This window comes from Spea bombifrons, chromosome 8 (genome assembly GCF_027358695.1).
Source record: "Spea bombifrons isolate aSpeBom1 chromosome 8, aSpeBom1.2.pri, whole genome shotgun sequence".
Classification (NCBI taxonomy): domain Eukaryota; kingdom Metazoa; phylum Chordata; class Amphibia; order Anura; family Pelobatidae; genus Spea; species Spea bombifrons.
Window position 1 is genome coordinate 3,210,831 of NC_071094.1, and position 20,723 is coordinate 3,231,553.

Sequence of the window (20,723 nt, forward strand, 5' to 3'; positions counted from 1 at the left end):
ATGGGGGGGGGCTGATGTTTCTCCAAAGCTTCGATGGTCTTGCGGTGGAACAGAATCTAGGAAATAATAACTCGGAGGGATAATTTCGTTTGGGTTCCGTTCTCTATGTGGGTGGCATGACAAACATGCTCGATGTTTAACACTCAATGATGTTTCCCACCCGTCTTGTTTGTCCTCAACACCTCCTGGCCATCAGCTGTTCCATGGGAAGAGTCCTAGAGGTTTCACTGGGAAAATACTCAAATCCTCTAGAAATCCCAGGCATCCGGAATCTTTCACTGTGTACAGATACACTGTATCAACAGCCTCTGGGGGGGGGGGGGTCGGGAGGCATTTGTCCTATAATTGCCAACGTGACTTAACCTGTTGATTGCCAAACGCCAAAAGCACAAAGCTTTGTACGGGGAGGAAAAACGTGACGCTAAATAACGTAATCATTTCATTAAAAGGAGAAAACAAAAAAAAAATAAGTGAATTTTAAATTAGTCCCAGATTGCAAAACGGAGACGCGTAAAGGAAAATAAGAATTAAAAAATAATTGTGCATTTTTTCCAGTTTTTGTAGTCAATTGCGCATGATTAAACAGGACGCTAATTCCGATATCCCGACCGAAGGGTCTCGTTAGAGAGTTCACGGGGAAAACATCTGGGGTTTCTGCCAATATTTATTCTGCTGTTTGGGCTCTGTTTGGACTTTTAGACATCTGGGAAGGGTCTTTGACATGAAGGCGACAGCCAAATGTTTACATTCTCCCCCAACAATGGGGACTGCTAATCTGTCACACGCAATTAACCCGATAATTGCCAGCAAAACCTGCTGCTTACACAAGCAGATGGGACCTTCTCGGCATGAGCCTTCGGATACCGGACACAATATTTTGGTACGATATACTTTGCTTCTATTTTTTTTATGACAGTTATTATACATGAAAACAAATCATATATATATAATGATCCGTAAAACAAAAAGTATAAGTGAAATACATGGCGAGAACTTACTGGTTCGATAATAGCCGGCTCTCCCTTCTGTCCCTTCTCTCCCCGAGCGCCACCATGTATCTGTAAGAAATATTCAGATTCTTTAAAAATCAATGCTGAATAAATGGGAAAAAACAGGTTTTTTAACATATTTTTTAATTATACAGGTTTGGTTAACCAACCAAGTTAGACGTTGCCCATAACGTTCATCTTCAAATAGTTAAAAATAATATATATATTTTTTTTAGCTGTTTCTAATAAAAGAACAATGAGCGGAACAACAAAGGCGGAACGGTCTACATACTTCAATGTCTGGGTTCTGTACAGCTGGCAGGCCATCCAAGGAACCGCCATTGCCCGTTGTGATGAAGTCATCGTCCACGCCGTAGTAATCGAGTTTATCGGAATCTATGTCATAGGTCTCAATAGTCTCTTCTGTGAAGTCGCCATTGGCGTCACCTTCCTTGTGGGCTCCCCCCGAGCTGCTTACCGATGTGCCCTTGAAGAAATGTATGGAAGATTTTTCATACAGCACAAACATTTTAGGAGATTATGTATAAAGTGGCATTTTGGGGGCAAAGTTCTAAAAAAAGTAGAAGAATCAGCACAAAAATTCAAAAGTTGCTACGGTGATAGAGCACGAGAAAAAGGTAACTCAAGCTTTGACCAATGGCGTGCCAACGGTTATTCCATCGATCCGATAGGACAGCGGGGGGACTACAACCTAGCATCAACATCAATGGTAGAGAACACTTAAAAGAACAAAAGTGAGAAAGATCTTTATTCTCTAAACTGAACTTGCAGGTGAGTGAAGACTCGTTGACCTCACTACATGTTATGATGGATCTTCTGTCCTACAAGAAGGGCTGAGAGCTGACCCTCCATAACACGTAGTTCACATGGGGAGATGATACTTGTGAACACCAAAAGCTATTGTCCAAGTAGACCTTTGCACACGGACCATGTAAGTTCTCCATGGTCGTAAAAGAAGAAGAAATTAATTACATTGGATGCGCTGACGGTGGCGACAGTACTTTCGGGGGCCGGTCTGACTTCCTCCCTGGTGCCTGTACCGTCTGTCTCTTCTACCTCTGGATAGTTAACGTCTTCATAACTTGGGGTGTAATACTCCTCTTGGATAGTTTCATAGTTGTACTCATCGACGGGTGGGTTCACCGTCTGACTTTCAATGTTGATCACAACTTCCGGGGCATCCGTAACAATAACGGCGGGCGCTTCGGTGGGTGCGGGTGTCTCCTGTTCAACAAACACAGATAACCATCAAAAAACTGAAAGGAAGAACAGGTCATTGTTTCATCCAAAATGGTTTCTTGGGTCGCCATGCTCACCTACAGTGTTACGGTAACATTATTCTATATTTATGGGAATTTTTACTATCACTATACAATTTATTTGCCCTCCAAGAAGTTTATATCAAAGACACACGCAGTGTGGAAGGACTTGACCCACCTATTGTCTGTTAGACTTGACCCTTGCTCTATGGTCAACCAGCAAGACATCGACCACATACACCAAAGTAGAAACATTGTTGCACACGCTACTCGTGAACACAAATCTATAGCATTGGTTGAATAGTAGAAAAAAACATGGAATTCTACTGTATTTGGGGCAATTATAGAATGAAGCTGATGACCCAGAATCAGGAAGGAGCACAACTTATGTACCTCTTCAATTTCTGGCTCCGGCCTTAAAACTTCTGCATTTTCACTGGCGGGTTTGCTGGTGACGGCCTTTTCGTCTTGGTCTTCATAGTATGGATATTCATAGTAATAACCCTCTCCTTCGCCTTCTACTGCTTCTTGATACTGCAAAACAAGCACCAGCGGTCACATGACCCGTAAAACGCATCAACGCAAGACCGAGTCTCTGATACTGTTTGTTATATACTCACATAGTCATCTGAGTTGGGGTCCTGAGACTGAGGGGCATCTGGGATAGCGGTGTCACAGTCAGGGCTATAGTGTTCACAATAGTCAAAGGCCGCTCGTGCGTCTGATACGATGAGGAACTGCTGGATATCTCCCTAAAATGAAAAAATAATAATAATTTGAATACGGTTGGCTGTGCTAGAGGGTTATTCTTACAATAAGCAAAAACTACAAACATAAGTATACGCAGGAACAAGGAACGGATAAAATTAGCAATATCGTCAACGCACGAAACATAAAAAACAAGATATGGCAAAAAAAAAATTATTAAAAGCCTGGGCCTGCTGACTCCCACACTTCGGCTGCACATAAACCTATTTGCCCCATATTTTGGAGATTATATATAAAAAAAACTGGGGGAAGCAATTTCTGATGCACATACTATTTTGAGCACTTCCTGTGGCCTTTTCTTATATAGTAGCAAACAACAGGAAGTGAAGTGTGCACAGAATAACTGCTTCCCTCAGTCTCATGGAAACAGTTCAGTTTCCGTTACGTCAGTGTGTGTACGCTTTTACTTGTGTAACTCCTCTTGCATAGAGGAGATTTTAGTATTTAAGAAAAAGTGTAAATTGATTATAGGCATTTTTGTCACGTAGGCAATTTTGTGCTGTTTGCTCAGCTTTGTTGCTGCAATCGCAAATAATTTTACACTGCCCTCACGGTCGGAACTTTAATTGAAATGATTCGAAGCAGAATCTACAGCGAGCCTGGACATATATAAAGTCTTCAGAGCATTAATAATATTTATTACCCTTTTCCCTCTACCCCATCATGTGCTGATGATGTAGCTGGTTTTAGAAGCACTAATCATCACATTAGCTGCCTAGATCTTCTGACAGGGTAGATATATTCTCGCACTTCCGAGCTATAAAGAACAAGCTAATAAAAGGATTCGGCACATGCGAATTTATTCAGTGTTTATGACATATTCATCAATTACAAAGTCAGCAACATTTAAAAAACGGTTCAGACACAAGAAGACGAGGTATGGATGGAAGCCGAGCGATACGGACGCCTGCTTTATGCGTTGGTGGGTAAAACCTAATGAAACTATCTGAATGCCAGATCTCATTTGGGTTATATCTTAAATTTTAAGTTAAAAAAAAATAAATGCCCGGTCGGCATTATTTTAATTAAATATATATATTATGATTATTTTATAATTCAAATTTTAAATATTGATAAACCTATCAAACCTAGACTTGGGGCAATGTGGTCACTGGAGTTACCCCACCAGGATAATGCCCTAGGGCAGGGGTTCTCAAACTGCGGCCCTCCAGCTGCTGCAGGACTACATCTCCCATACTCCTCAGCCAGCCCCTTAGCTGAAGGAGCATTATGGGAGATGTAGTCCTGCAGCAGCTGGAGGGCCGCAGTTTGAGAACCCCTGCCCTAGGGTCATTGCCTGATACGTTATCTCTGCAGACACTTCATAAGAACCATGACCTTAATGACCACGAGTTAGGAATGAAAATAATTGTGAAGGCTACTGAATGAAACATTAATCATTATTCCAAACCAGAATCTTAACATTCCGTAAACAGAATGCCTGCGAAGGAATGGAGGTCCACTGGCCGGCCAGGGGAAATATTCTTTTCAGGTCAAAATACTTTTCAGGGTTGAGCGACTCAATAAACTAATATTACCCAACAATTCTGTCCCAATTCTCATGGAAAGAGCCAGAATAACAAGAGGCTCAGGCTGAACGCATCGATAAATTTGTCCCGAACGACGCCAATAATATCAGCAATCTTTTAATATCCCCTGTTTAAAACGGGCACCGGAGATCCCTAAATTGAAAGAGAAGGACTCGTTTCGAGCAGGGAATTTTTGGCCGAGAGCCACAACCATCTCACAGCAGCGTTTATTTGTAGACTGTAACAGAAACCCGCAATAAACCGAACGGGGTATCGTAGCGAGCTCCTTAATTCCAAGACGGGATGAAAGGCAAAGCAGAAGATAGAAGTACTAACGAGTTAAGGAGAAGGGGGTGGGCGGTTGAGTTGCTCTACCCTCCCAAAGTCTTGGAACTGTTGATTAAACAAACTCAGGCAAGAATGAAACTTCAATTAGGCAAGATGCCCGCGGATGAATCAGTGTCTGAATACAAAGACTGAAAATGTTTCACTTCCCAACATGAAACGAAGCAAGAAATACATATTTTGGAAAAGGAGAATTTTACACAAAAATGTCTCCAATGTCCAAACTTCAAGCCATAAATGTGTCGTTCCATTGCGACATGGTCCGCCATTACAGTTAAACCCATAATCTTGTTTTAACCCCTTAAGGACAATGGGCGGTCCCTAAACCCATTGAAAACAATGCATTTTGAGCCCGTATATGTACGGCATTGTCATTAAGGGGTTAAAAGATCCCCTGGAGTGAAGGGATAGCCTTATGAGATCAATGATACGGCTCCATATAGAAAAAAAAACCCAATAATTCTTTTATTTTATTTGCTTTGGAGATATTTGGTAAGGGACTGTTTGGCCCTATGACCCATTCATACCCAACCATGAAAATATTACCAGACTCAAAAGCCATTGTCTGTTTTGACCCGATGAAGAAGGACAAATGACTTTGGCTTCTTCCCACAACCCGGTTTTGCGAATTCAGGATTTTCACGGGAAATAAAAATAAGGAAAGAGAACGGGGGGGGGGGGAGAAAGGATTTAGGACTAACATCATGTTTGTCCACAAAAACGAAATTGGAAACAGATGTAGGAAGAATGTTAAAGAGGTGACCACAGAGTGTTTCTGAAGGAGAGGGATGGTAGATTAAATTTCGCTCCCGTTACGACAGTATTAGTATTTTCCACATATCTCCTCACTTTGTGCTGATCTTGGAGGAATTGATAGTTATTTTTTTCCTGGTTAATGTTATGTTTTCTATGCCGAGAACAGACAGAAGTCTGTAGACATGGTTGGGTTTCCATTAAGTCAACTTGATGGATTTCCCAAGTGTCGGTTAGACGAGGAAACCTGGCCAGCGACAAAGGGTTTTTTTTTGTGGTTCTATGTTACGTTTTGTACGTAAATATCAGACCAGGTGTCTGGCAAGCGTGAAAACCTAGCTGGCTCCTATTTCAGTCTGTCCAGGGGCTGAATTTGGAAACATGCCGTGGTGGATTGATGGGATTCCAAAGAGAATGTTACGGAAAGATCGGAGCAGATTATTCTCATGAAGAATGCCAACCTGTGAACTTTGAATGAAAGCTAACAAGAGGCAAGAAAGAATCAAAAAACATAAACCCAAAGGCAGCTGAATCTTTGTGGTCTCCAGAGTCTGCTAATGGATGGATCTACTGGCACTTTATAAGTCTATTGATCCTTCAAGTCTAGAGCTACACGGTGAACGAAGTTGAAAACTGCCCTTAGTTTCTTAATAACCCAATAATCAAAAGTTTCACCGGATGAGAATTTACACCAAAGACAGGCAGATGTACCAAAAGCCAACGGGCTTTAGCTCTGAACCATTTAGCTCTCTGGAATGTGACCTTTTAGCCGTAGATACAGGTCCCATTCATGACCACCTGGTGGTGGACACACCAGTGTCTATGACAGCATGGTGATGGACCTCGGTTATGCCCTTTGTAACAGCTGTTGGCCGTAAATTCTTAACCGTTGGGTTCTTCGCTCTCAGAAAGCTATAATAAAGACCAATAAACACAGACAACACAATTGGTGGGCCTTCAAATGTCTCGACAGACATGGACGATATTACTAGCCGGGGGGGGCCCCACGGACACCAGGAATTTTCTCGCGTGACGCACAACCTGCTCCTGAGTTTTATTTAAAGATTTTACACGTTATTGCAGCTTGAAAGGATCTCTAAGGGGAGAATTTTATTTAAAAGTTGGGTTTAGAATATATTTAGGCCAATAAGGATGTTAATATAAAGCTTCTTATTATTCTTTTATGTACTCTTTCCTTCGGAACGCCTTCTATATGCTTTTCTAGAAGATATTGAGTTCTATAAAATAGGAAAGGCTTGTTTTTTCTTGCACACATTTCTATTGTCTGGCAACAGCTTTGGGTTTTGTGCAACAAAGAAGTAAATTGCGGGCCTCCTGCATTTTTTTTCCCTTTATACATTAATTACATGTAATTTTGTCTCTTGATTTCTTTGACTTAAGAATTTAACTGCGATTCTTAGGCCATAATAATATGATTTTTTTTTTTTATCATAGGAATAATTTTTCTAGACGGTTTCATTCCGTTGGAAGGTTCAACAAGATATCATCGAGTAATTATGTAACCCTGCCTTGTTCTTCACACTTATAAGAAAAAATATTTACATTTAAATACGATGGGGCAACATGCCTTTTTAAAATGATAATAGAAGTTCGGAAATGTATATTTTTCGCAAAAAAATATTTCTTTTAGTCAAATTATAGCCAACTTATAAAAAATAAAATCCCTTTCACCATACAATGTTTGGGTGCAATACCAATCCCAACCATCTCGTCTTTGGTGGCGCTGTCTGCTCATGCTTATCTCTAGTGCTTAGGAGGTCCTAGAATCTGCAGGCAGATCGGCCCCATTCGGCCCCCGCCTAGTCTGCCCCTTTAAACTGCTGTAAAGATGCAAACCTTAATCAGTCGTTGGTCTCGTCTTAGATTCAGGAGCCGCATGTCTATCCCATGCATGTTTAAATCCCCTCACTGTATTACCCTCTACCACCTCTGCTGGGAGGCTGTTCCACTTACCTTCCAAAAGGTAGAGTGGTCGTTATCTCGTCATTACCCAGAAGTCTAGTCTATAATGTTGATAATGGATATAGATTTTTTTTTAATGGAATAGTAGAACAACTGAAAAAATATAACCCCAACTTTATACAGTGACAATAGCAGCAGTGGAACCTATGAAACAATGTATCAATTCTGTCCGACACATTGGAGTTTATTACAATATCGCTCCGGCCTTGTGTGTAATTTTTTTCTCGGCCAAATTTATGACCGCCGAGACCGTTAACATCATACAATGGCAGCGATATATCTGCACCTCCATCCGAGACACTGGAAGAAGAGGGGGCTGCATTCTCCGGGCGACTGTCACATCTCCCTTTAACTAAAGGCCTTTCAGTGGTTAGCAGGACGCCATGAATGGGGACCATTGTCTCGTCTGACCTGCTAGGTCCTGAATTGGCGAGTTGGAATATGTGACCGCATCACAGATGCTTTATGTGTGTCTATCGCTATCTCTCTAATGGAAAAAACAACGAAAAATGAAAAAAATTGAAAAAAAGAGAGAGAGAGAGAACTCTTCAGTGCCGAGGGGACCTTGATGGTGAGTCATTTACAGCGGCAGTGACACTTTGTAATGTTTCCGCATTGAGTCATTCATGATGTAGATTTTTATGACATAATTCTCTGTCCCCAAACATTTTTTCCAGGCTGTTCTATAAAATATTTTAATTAAATGTACCAGGGATTTTGGTTTTATGCATGGGGTATGCCAGTCCTGGCGAGCAATGATGAAAAGGCCTTCCTTCGGCAGGAAATTTCCAACAAGCCAATAAAATTCATGAAAAAAAACCGAATGCAACAGGCTTTCAAACAAAGTTTGCTCGGTGATTAAACTTAAAGTTCCTTTTAGGACCCTGTTCCATACCCCCAAGGCACCCACTTGTGTAAAGTGCTCCCTGGTGATCCAGTGGGTTGGAGAGTCCTTGATGCTCCTCCAGATCTCAACTAAACATACCCTTTATGGCCCTTCCATTCAACACTATATCTCAGTGCAAGGACACTTGTGCTCACGTTGTGGGTTGACCAGGAAAGTCATTTGATCTCCCTAACTGACTCACTGGCAAAACATACCATGCTTGTTTGGAACAAGTTACAATAGTTCAGGTTGAAAAAAAAAGGACAAAAGTCCATCAGGTTCAACCTTGGTCCATCAAGTTCAGCCTTGGTCCATCAAGTTCAGCCTTGGTACATGAAGCTCAGTATTGGTCCATCAACTTCAACCTTGGTCCATCAAGTCCAGTCTTGAGCCATCAAGTTCATTCTTGGTCCATCAAGTTCAACCTTGGTCCATCAAGTTCAGCTTTGGTCCATCAAGTTCAGCCTTTGTCCATTAAGTTCAGCCTTGAGTCCATCAGTTCAACCTACATTGTAGCCCTTTCCTATTGGCTGGGAGGCACAGGGCCTTAGGACTTATGAATTATCGATTTATCTGCCTCAAGCACGGAAAATATAACATCTTCCCACACTAAAACTTTTTTTAAATGAAGAAGGGTTTATTATAACCTCAACTTTATTCTCTTATGTCCATATTTATTGTGCCACAGATGCTTGCTTTAAACTCCTCCATGTTTCAGCATTAGTTTTTCATTCTGTAATTCCAACGTTTTTGACTTTTTTTTCTTCCCCCATCTGCCTCTTGTGCTCCTAACACTTGATAAACGCACACATGTTTTTATGTGCCACATTGTGGATCTTACAGAGCCCCTCGGAATTCTCAGCTGCAAGTCCCCCCCCCCCACCTCCACAAATCATCATCTCCCCAACACTATTATTTATTACCCGCAATATCAAAAGTAAAAAAAAAACAAAAAACCTGAAAGCGAGCCCATCCTTAATTAGAAGCAACACGCCAATGGAAACGTGACAGGTCTGCCTCCACGTGGACAAGATCTAACAGGAACATACAAGACGCTGCGATGCATCTTGGCATCGTTCCGATTTCAAAAGAACACAAATATGTGACAATGTTTATTTTATTATGGAGCTCTTCAGCTCGGTATTCGTCTTATAGTAATAAATATTTTCTGCGCAGTTACAACTTGTAACTGGTTAATTAATGGTTTTCTCCTGTTTAAAAGGATTGCGTGTTATTTTAGTCTGTGACTTGTCTTGGCAGCGGCGTTAACAGAGATGTCCTTATTTAGGCAGCTGATGTGGGACGAACGTTGGGAATCACCACAAATATTTCTGGGTTGCTGCATTTGACACAAAACAGGGTTCCAACCTGAAGGACCTCCTAACAAGTCCAATTCTTCTTTGTCCTTCCATGGAACCAAACGATCCCCTTGAATGATGGTCAATAGGGTAGCGAGAAACGGTAGGTCATGGTTTGGACTTGTTCTTCATCTGAAGGACCTTTGTGGGTCCTGAAGGCTCGTGTCACATCTTGTTCTGAGATTATGGAGAGCCACTCAAAGGTGTGACAACTCTACCATCTCTGAGATGGATACGGAATTATCCATATTCCTTGATGCTCCTCCAGATCTCAACTGAACATACCCTTTATGGCCCTTCCATTCAACACAATATCTCAGTGCAAGGACACTTGTGCTCACGTTGTGGGTTGACCAGGAAAGTCATTTGATCTCCCTAACTCACTCACTGGCAAAACATACTCTACCATCTCTGAGATAGATACGGAATTATCCATATTCCACCCACAAATCCTCATTAAAAAAAGTTAGGTTAACTTAAAATAAGAAATTTAAAAGTAAAAAAAAAAAATACAATGACGTGGACAACATGGCTCACTCTGGACAATATAACCAAAAAAAATATAATATTAATTATATTATAAATATAATAAATATATATAATTCAGAAATTCAGCGTTTCGGGAGGGGCTGTTCTAAATTTCTAAGAATTCTTCTTGGCAGAAAACCAAACCTCTCCAAACAAACCGTGATGGGCCTATCGCAAAATTCCATTCGGAACATTCCAACAGGATAACTAAGCCGCTCGCAAAGTTAACATATTAGTTATTAATGAGACGCTTTACCAACATGAAGACGGCTCGGGATTCTACTGCCCTGGATACAAGTTCCCATCGGCCAAAACAAATCAAATTAAAATATTTGCACTTGTTCAGACATTTTTATGCAATGAGTCATCTTGGAGGAGGAGGGGAGGATTTTTTAGAAAACCCACCAGGATGATTGCCAGACTCCAGATCTCAACGGTAGATACAAGATCCTTAAAGGTCCGCCGGACTAATTGGTTTTAATGTGTGATTAACTGGTTTATTTTGATGTAAAAAAAAAATAAAAAAATTCTATGCATAAAGTTTATTATTTTTTTTTTTTTTTTTTTTTTTACTCCGGCTTGGTCCACTTCCCACGCAGACATTAATTTTCCGAGTCTGGTCTTCTTTGCCTTTCTTTCTAGCCCCCGCAGTGGCAGTGAGCCAAGATCCGATTAGGGCTCAGAGGACCCTCTCTAGATTTAAAAAAAAAACTACAGGAAAAATGGGTTTCTGTATGAATATATAGCAGTTAACCCATTATTTAAGGTTTTCAAGAAGAAGAAAAAAATTACATTAAATATATAAATAAAATATATAAAATATATTATATAACTATATATATATATATATATATTTGTAAATTTTTATTTTACCAATTAGCCAAAACGGTCAAAGTTGGCCAGGGTAGAATTTAAAAAAAAATAAAAAATCGTGCAATATTTTTTTTAAGGAGTTTTTTAGTGCATTTTAGTATAATATAATACTGAGTCCTGGTACTTTTAGAACACACAGCATCACGTTTTGATTTATTTTTGTGTCGATGATAATAATAAACAGCGGGTAGCGAATCTCTGAACCGCTTGCCTCCCATTGGCTGCCAACAGGGTTCTGATTTAGAATCCAAGCAGGCGATTAGCGAACGACGTGTTCTTACAGTGAATCCAGGGTTATGTCGGAGATACAAGATGTGTACGTAAAACGCAGCGACTTAATCCAAACCATCTGCTGGTCGGATGCCATGAAATGGAAAGAAACGTACGACGCGTACTCCGAGCTGTAAAGTTCAGAAGACGAGCGCCAAGAACATTTCTTGGGGCCCCCAAAATGCAAAGCAGGCAAACAATCAGCGTATTATATGGTTTGACATAAAAAAAGGTCAGCGACGCCGTGCAGTTTTAAAGGGACCGCGGCATATTTCTGGAATCGTTTCTGTGCACAGATAATTCTGTATTTTGCAGAGTTTTAAAATTAAGATATTTATTGGAATAAGGGCGTGGTTAGAGGCGTGACCAGGGGGTGGGGCTTTACCGTGACTTTTTATGTGATTGTGGACTGTTGGTAGCTGTTGGTGAAACTGAGTGGGGCATTTAGAAGAATAATGGGGTTTATTTACCCCGTTTAAGTTATAAAGCCGTTTCCTGCTGTTTCTATACACATTATCGGGGCTTTTAGGGCTGTAGAACCCTGCGATCCCCTCATACCCAGCAAACATTCTGACCTCCTAGAAAAGAGGGGCATCAGGGGAGGAAAGAGGGGCATCAGGGGAGGAAAGAAGGGCATCAGGGGAGGAGAGAGGGGCATCAGGGCAAAAAGAAAATACAGCTGTCTCAGGAACCTACATTAAACAGCTATTCCTGCCTCCCAGGAGATGATTGTTAACGGGAACATATACATTCATATACATTCATATACATTCATAATCAAGTCTGAATCTGTGAGTCAGAATCCCATCTGCGCTCAGAGCTGACTGTCTATTCCGCCCCGGGCTTTTCCTCCAGGCGCTGGACCTCTGCCCGGGCTGTCACCGTACCGGGGCTGAATAAGCAAGGGGGGTTTGTTTTATCCTCTTAAAATAACAGCGCAAAACAGAACTTGTTAGTCCCAGAAGGTGCGCTTCAGTCTCCCGAATAACCGATCACAGCCGGAGACAGAGTCAAACTAACAGAGCTCTGACTGATGCTGAGGGTTATAGATAAGTGGAACAGCCTCCCAGCAGAAGTGGTAGAGGGTAATACAGTGAGGGGCTTTTAAACATGCATGGGATAGACATACGGCTCCTGAATCTAAGACGAGACCAACGACTGATTAAGGTTTGAGTCTTTACAGAAGGAGAAACGGGCGACTAGACGGGGGCCGAATGGGGGCCGATCTGCCGGCAGGTTCTATGTATCTATTCATCCATTCTATGCCCCCCCACACACCCCCTATACGCTTGTCCAATTCATTTAAGAAAATTGTAATGATCATGCAGTAAAGAAACAACGCTCTACAAGCTATTTTGGGTTTGAATGGGTTAAAAGCGACTGCAACCTGACGGTAATTTAACAGGCAGCACGATCCCGAAAGCTTCTCCAATAACAAGGATGTCATTTCTAACATCAACAAGAAACCTGGCTGTTTCAAACATTTTGATGAAAACCAGCAAGCCTGTCACCCCGCCGAGCGCTCAGAGCCGCTGGCAGGAATATTCTCTTTTTCCGACGTTCCGTGCCCAGTCATACATTTATTCTGTTACCTGGCTTTCCAAAACTTACTTTAACAAAATAAAAAAATAAAAAAAGGTGAGATCAAGTCTGGCAAAAGCTCCGGGGTGAATAACTCGCTCAACACGATCAATTCTACAACTTCTAAAAAGGTCGTATACAGCGGGGGCTTCCGCCGGGAGACACTGCCGCTGATCTGGACTGAGAATTATTGGAGAATCTAGAATTCCAGGGTGTACGTAATCTTGGATAAAGCTTTTAATGTCCATTAAGAGATTTATAATATCATTTATAATCTGTATATTTATACAACGGGAATGAAGAGCATCAGATGGTCTTATAGCTGGGGATGGAAAGCAGATGTATAGGACAAATGCGCCCATGCCTCGGAAAATCCAGAAACACAAGAATACGGTTAAGTCAGAACATCAAAAATGTACAATTCTGTAATCTGTATGTTTATACAACGGGAATGAAGAGCATCAGATGGTGTTATAGCTGGGGATGGAAAGCAGATGTATAGGACAAATGCGCCCATGCCTCGCAAAATCCAGAAACGCAAGAATACAGTTAAGGCAGAACATCAAAAATGTACAATTCTACGTCCAGAATATTCTGTGTATTAGTTTAAAAAGGGTTGTTAAAACAGAATAAGCCTTTGGTTCGATATCCGATCTCCACGTGAATCAGCAGAGATAAATATGAGTGAATATCTTTCCTTTTCAAGCATGGACCGGATACGCGTTTAGTTCTTTTCAATTCAAAGGTTGCACAAAATACAGATTGAAAACGGAAAAGGCTTTCCCTATTCACCACACTGAGCTGATGCTTTGTGGCGATGCTAATGAAGTCCGTTCCTCCATAGACTTTCATTAGTCAGCGAGTCCGACTGGTTGATTAGACTGAGCCATTCTATTGTTCCCCACAGGCAGTATGATAAGGAGTCGGGGTGTTTGTCTAGTAGATCGGGGCTCAGATAATAGAGCGAGAACTGCCTGAAAACGTTATATTATGGGGCAAAAAAAGAAAAACATATTTTCAATCCTATACTAGTAATAAAAATGAATGTAAACCTACCCAGAGCCTCAAACAGCCCTACTTGTGTTACTTAATACACTACAGAGAGTACGGCTCTCCAGTATGTCTTCTACCTGGAACACTTGGCACAGTTCTTGGCAGTAAGGAGGAGATTTTTCTCTCCGGTGGGACATGTTTCAGTCATCGGCCCGGCCAAAGTCAGCTTGTTTTAAAACTGCATAAACAAACTGGAAAATCCATCAGCCCGGCTGTGCCTGAAACGGGGCCGACGGCTCAGAAAAGGCAGAATTACCTCAAACACTTCCTCGTCCAATATCCTGGTCCCGAAGACGACGATGCCGTTGGTGTCTACGGTGGGATGGTCGCTTCTGGCCAAAGCCCTGGTGATTTTCTTTTTACAGTCCAGGATCAGCGTTACCTCCTTCTTCTGAACGCTGATTGCTATTCGGTGCCATCTGGGGAAAGCAAAAGAGGAATTCTCAGCATATTCCAAAATGTAAAATACTCCTCTAACGCTTCCATGTGGGTGCAACAGAAGAAGAACTTCCATTCCGGGGGACCAAAGATGGATGGGGAGAACAAAAGGGACGGCCAGGGGGTGGAAAATTAAGAGGTGATATGAGGAAATACCCTTTGGGGGAAACTGGGGTGGATACATGGCATGGCTTTCAAGAAGGAGTTCTGGAGGACAAAGGGAGGACAAAGGGAAGGGATATCTCTTATTGGCACTTATTGGTGAAAGTAACATTCTATGGGTTCTATGAGGTTACATTTTTTGGGGGGGTTATCGTCAACAAAATAAACAATTATTGAGTCACAAATTAATTGGGTCACAGTTAAAAATAGTTTGGCAAACTTACTTCCCATCAGACAAGTTAATGCCTCTAAACAGAGGGTAGTCCTCGGGTCCTGGCTTCCCCATGTCATCTTCATAAAGGAACAAAGGGGATCTGCCCAGCTCCACTCCAATCTGCTGGGTCCCCTGCTCGTTGTAGATGGACACCAAGAAGGACTGGCTTCCCTTTTTGGGTTTCACAGTGGCCAAAATGGAGAAATCTTCTGGAAATGGGGTATCTGTAAAGGAAAGACCCAGAAACACAGAGTAAGTAAGGCTGGAAAAGGTTCCATTCTGACCCGGATTGGCCATCCAGCAGATCAGGTGTTGGAGCATGTGGCGTCATGCTACATGAGCATAACACGTAGCGCGCCGCCGCACATAATCAGCCGCCAGTCGCACTTACGCCATCAGGCAGCCGGTGGCCTTAAAGTGATCGCCAGTCCGGCTCTGAGTCCATCTAATGCCCTCTTCACTAATGTAATGGAGGAAACGTTGCTTGCACAGCAGAAATCCACCTTTTGCTGGTTTTGAGCAAAAAAGCCAGAACGTAACCAATCACGTGTTTGACGTGTTTGACGTGTTTGACGTGTTTGACGTGTTTGACGTTACATGATGGAAGCACACGTAATAAAAGCAAGCGCTGGCAGTAAATACTTTCTAGATCAGCAAGCTGTGATTAGGCTCGGTTCTGCTTACTGCTCAGTACATTGCTTTATATATGATGAAGAAGACCGGCCTATTAAAGGTGCTGTCCTATCAGTGCTCACCTGTGTGTCATGTGACAATTGAGCATTCCTGGCAAAAATTATGAATAAGATGAAATTTTACATGATTAAAGAATTATTTCTATGAAGAAGGTGGACATTTACTAGTAATAGAAATGATGTCTCTATTTAGTTCCAAAATTATTCAATTCTGTGGAGTAGGTGGAACAGCAGCTTTAAATTTGCTTTGAATTATTATTATTTTTTAAAGATTTTGTAACATTTTACACCTACCCATGTAGAATGGCCACACTTTTTAACTGTTTTTACTTCTTAACGTCTTAACTTTTACGCTAATGTATTTTTCTGACGAGGGATTTTAAATTTGGCACAAAAGCACAGATAAACGGGCAAAGCTGTCACGTTTTAAGTAGGGTTTTTATAGTCTTGTCCTCAAACAACCCAATAAAAGTCCAACAGATGTCATGGAGAGGAGGCTTTCAACCCAAATGCTTGCGTCTTATCCAAGGGAGAAATATCTAGACTTTCATTAATCATGCATTATATTGACGTTGCTACATTTTTATTTGCTCATTTATAGGTAGGTGCATGAATGAATTCACCTGTGCTTAAGCAGGGAGACATTAACAACATTTAGAGTGGTTTAGTTATTTAAACACCTTTCATAAAGTCCTTACAGGCTATCGCTTGTAGGAGGCGTTTCATAAACTACAAGTCGAGCCTTCGGGGGAATTTCCGGGCGTCCCACAATAGACTAAGTGCCTGCTTAGAGAGGTTTGAATGACTGCCGAATTACCAGGGATCAGGCAGGAACCGATCTACGCCCCCCCCCCCGTCTCACCAGATAAGACAATGGGGGTTTTATCCGGACGCATCTCGGCGATCTAAGCTCTCCTGTCATTCTATTGACATTCCGGAGGATTCCAACGTTCTCAATTCCACCAAGACCACCACGCGTCCAGATGACAGGCCCTGGACCCGCGGCGCGCTCCCTTTAATGCCTCTTATGGTTTGCATTGTTATTTTTAGGCGTCTCTGGGTGGGAAGGAGCAGGCGTTTGGAATTTGTAACAGAGGATTATGTTCTTGAGACGTTAAGGAGGCATAATGGACACTCGAGAGACGCTGGAGAGACGTTCCACCTAGAGCTGTTCAGCTAAAGGTCACCTGGAATAATCGCCCAATCAGAGATTAGATAACCCAACAGCGTATTCTTACCGTGAAACAGTTGCTTGGTAGGGGCGCTAAGCTGGGCATCCTTAGACACCCGGTACGCCACATCTGGTCCCTTGGAAGACTTCCTGTGGGCGCAAAAGCCCGTTGTCTTCGTGACACCGTCGGGCAAATTGTGAAAATCTAATACCTTCAAGATATCTGCGGGTTCAGCTGTAAGGAGACAAAGAAAGAAAGAGCGTCGTAACGTTAGACTCCACAAAGATCCTTGACGTATAGAAAGTTACAATGCACGGATTTCATCGAGGGGTTAAATGTCACATCCCGGTATACAAAAAGCTTGAGAAGAGAAAGGGGCTGGCGGCGTCAGCTTCTGGGAGACCAGACTGTCTCTTCAGAAATTGAGGTTATAATTTATGAATGTCGAATGCTCCGTTTACAGCAGACTCGAGTCTCTTAGACGGCCTCAGATGGTGTTGAGGCTTCAGTAATAACAGACATGAAAGAAAAAGGGTCACGGGACGGGGTGCGGGGTGCACCTATTTCAGGGCAACCTCCTCGTGTTACGTTACATGTGGATTCCTCCTGAAGGAAGCAGCGGTACTCTTAGCCAACCACCCCTAGGACAGATGGATGCTTTGCTATGCTAAATGTACATCAGATTCCCCGCGATTTTGGCTGTTATTTTACGGACGGGAGGCTATGCGCTATTTTTCCTATAAAAAGCCGAATTTCAGGACCACACACCTGATTTATAACAACGTGTGTTTTGCACAGAGCTTTCTAATGTAGTCTAATCAAAGATCTCCCCGTAACCGGCCCGTTGAGTAGGAGGACACTAGGTGGCCTGATTGCCCAAGAGGGCTATCAACCCCCGGTGAGGCAAAAAGGAGACCCCTACCCCCCCAGACCTGTTGCTTGGGCCAGGATTCACTAGGTTGATGAAAACGATTGACTACCGCACAACAAAACGAGGGTTGTTAGTTCTGGAACGCCAGGAACATCGAGTCTTCTCATCACTAAAGGCTGATATGGCTCTAATGTTCCTGGCAGCCCATTCTCCTTTGATACGGGCAGATTAGATGGGCCGGAGGGTTGTTATTTACCATCAAATTCTATGTTTCTATAAGATCCACACCAACCAATGTCAAGAGGTGTATTGTGTAAGGAACATCTCCAACGATAGAGAACGCAGAGAACGTCAAACCCAGAAGCGACGAGCTCAGATCTCCTGTAGAGTTGAGATCCCTTAACTTCTAACAAGAACTTCTAACAAATCAGTTTAGAGAAAGTGGAGAAGAAACACCCCGTGCTAAGATACAAAATTACATTCTCCGCTTTACGGCTCCTTGTAAAGTTCTGGATATCGGGGGAATGATTCATGGTGAAGCGGAACGTCATAAAGATATATACACGGTTTGTAAATGTCAGCTAAGGAACAGAAAATGAATATATTTCGGCCGGTAAAAAGCTTTTCCGTGACACTCGCAATCTGTTATAATCCATGATCCGGAGCGGTGGAGCGGAGCTCCGCATCAATCAGGGAACCGACAATAAGTTAAGACAACTATCACATTTCATGATTATCGCTAAAATAACCGACTGCCATCTTCAATATCTTAACAGCTTGTTTATTTCCGGGGATTGCAACACCTTCTCGGAAACTGAAACAATAGCCCTTTGTCTTGGAGTTAATTTCGCTGTTGGTCTAGAAGTCTTTTAAAGTTGGTGAGCCTTCAGGGTCTCTGCGGTCTTTAATGATTAGGAGACTCTTACCTACGGTATATATGTTGGCTGCTAAAATGTATCACAACCTTCTAAATGAGACATTGTTAGGGCTTTGTCTTTGTTACCGATTGAGGTCCTTGGGCACTGAGGACGCTTGAACTTAAAGTAGATATAAATCGTTGACCTTCCAGAACTTAGAAAACTCTCTACAAACTCATACCAATGAACCGTGAAGGTCTTTGTAGACCGGCGATAGAACTGAGGAGCCGGTTCCACCCTCGGATTCACCCACTTGGATGGAATATAAGGAAATTGGGACGGATGGGGCAGATCTGATTTTGGATCCCACCAAGCTCTCCTTCCTGGGACAGGCGATGAGGTGGCTTTCATGGGATATCATGCAAATTTGGGTCTAAGGAAACTTGGAGAACCCAGCAGTCTAAATGGGATAGAAGTAGCAATGGAATCATGGTTTGTTGAACCACAAACTCGATTCAGGCTGCATGAGCTACAATACGGGGATTTTAAATTCTATCTCCGTAGAGGAAGGATCTCCTTTTTTTAGGTCTTGAGTCTTAATATGATTAATTTCCGTTCGAAATGGAGGAACGTACCAGTATCAACATTTTGCAATCAATCAGAATTATTCTCAAAGATTGAATTAAAAAAAACACAGGGATTTCATTTTCCATGAGGTCAGGTGGCCATCAATGAAATAAATCTCGGTGTATCGGAATTCTTGGAATCGCGTTCAGCTGGAAGGCTCACTTCATTACGCGCTGACACGATGACTGATTCTGTAATTTAACTATCTGCGATCAGCCAATTCGCTTAAAACGCTGATGGATTAGGTGCACCTTGGGGGGTAATCTGTGAAGTAAGCAGCGGGACCGTAACGTCCATAGGGCAAGAGGGGCAGATGCCCTGGGTGCTGCTTGACCGGTCCAGTCTGCCTATTTTATGACCTTCTGTAAGAGCTCAAGCCTTACTTGGTCCTTGGTTTAGGACAGCCTATCCCAAGCAGGCTTAAATGCCCCGACCGGATTAATCTCCCCCACTTCTGCTGGAAGGCTGTTCCATGCGTCCACCACCCGCTGGCTTTCTAGGCTTTGCCTAGGATTCCCATGCATGCTGCTTTCGTCAAACGGGGTGTCCTGGTGGCAGACGGCCAGGAGCCATAGCAGTCTATAAAAAAAAAGAGCATATTTTATCTCCGCCGTTGGGACCTGGCGTGCCCCGGAGGATCGGATATCGTCTGATCTGCCAAGACTCAGCATTACGGCAGCAAGAAAACAGCGAGGGGAGAGCTTGAGGATCAACGTGAAAACAAGACGTGAGCTGTAAACACAACAACGAGAAGACAGCCGGTGATAAAGACAACGAAGGGGAAAGGATGAAGACAATCCCCGGTTCTTTACTCAGCGGCTGATTCCTGCCGCAGGCGTTATCTCCGAGACGTCTTTTAACACAAACTTCTCTAAAGAAAATGCTAGAATATTCCAGCGATATGCTGCGATCTTCAAATTCAGGGCATGATACGAATAATATCATCTTTTTTTACCCCCCAGGTAATCTCAGAAATTCTCGTCAATAACAGATTTTTAACTAATAAAACCTACGACGCTAAACTTATGGTTCTAGCTGGAAAGTCGCTAGATTTATGAATGCCCCTGATGCCCCTCCCTCCTCCCCTGATGCCCCTCTTTCCTTCCCTGATGCCCCCCATGAATTGCCCCTCCAAGCTCACCGGTTCCAGAAATACCCCCTAACCGTACCCAAACCGCCTCTAGATTATTTCTCATCTTCTAAAGAGAGGATTCTACCCAAAAGTATATCACGTCTACTCGGTAGCTCCATCCATTCCAACTATCCAAAGACACATAGCTACAAACAGTCCCGAACTTAAAAAGGACAGTCACGCCAAGGCTAAATGAGGCACTTGCACAATATGGATGTTCTACAGACAAAACACATCATGACGTCACAATGATGTCACAGACTCTACTCAGGTCATAAACAGTTCTGGATCTACGAACCTCAGCCAATCTGTCAGAACCGATTCCTAAACCGTGTCCTCCCCCCGCAAAGACAAAATAACAT

At 42.5% G+C, this 20,723-nt stretch overlaps 1 protein-coding gene across 2 annotated transcripts in view; it reads right to left on the minus strand.

Moving 5' to 3' along the window:
- The window catches only part of LOC128503435 (collagen alpha-1(V) chain-like), a 79,519-nt gene that overhangs the window by 42,790 nt on the left and 16,006 nt on the right, over nucleotides 1-20,723 (minus strand). For both annotated transcript variants that reach the window (XM_053473518.1, XM_053473517.1), the window contains exons 2-9: nucleotides 16,941-17,108; nucleotides 15,021-15,234; nucleotides 14,453-14,615; nucleotides 2,890-3,021; nucleotides 2,663-2,803; nucleotides 1,983-2,234; nucleotides 1,282-1,476; nucleotides 999-1,058 (exon numbers count right to left, since the gene is read on the minus strand). In XM_053473518.1, the coding sequence (XP_053329493.1) occupies nucleotides 999-1,058; nucleotides 1,282-1,476; nucleotides 1,983-2,234; nucleotides 2,663-2,803; nucleotides 2,890-3,021; nucleotides 14,453-14,615; nucleotides 15,021-15,234; nucleotides 16,941-17,108 (1,325 nt within the window). The remainder of the gene's footprint in view (nucleotides 1-998; nucleotides 1,059-1,281; nucleotides 1,477-1,982; nucleotides 2,235-2,662; nucleotides 2,804-2,889; nucleotides 3,022-14,452; nucleotides 14,616-15,020; nucleotides 15,235-16,940; nucleotides 17,109-20,723) is intronic.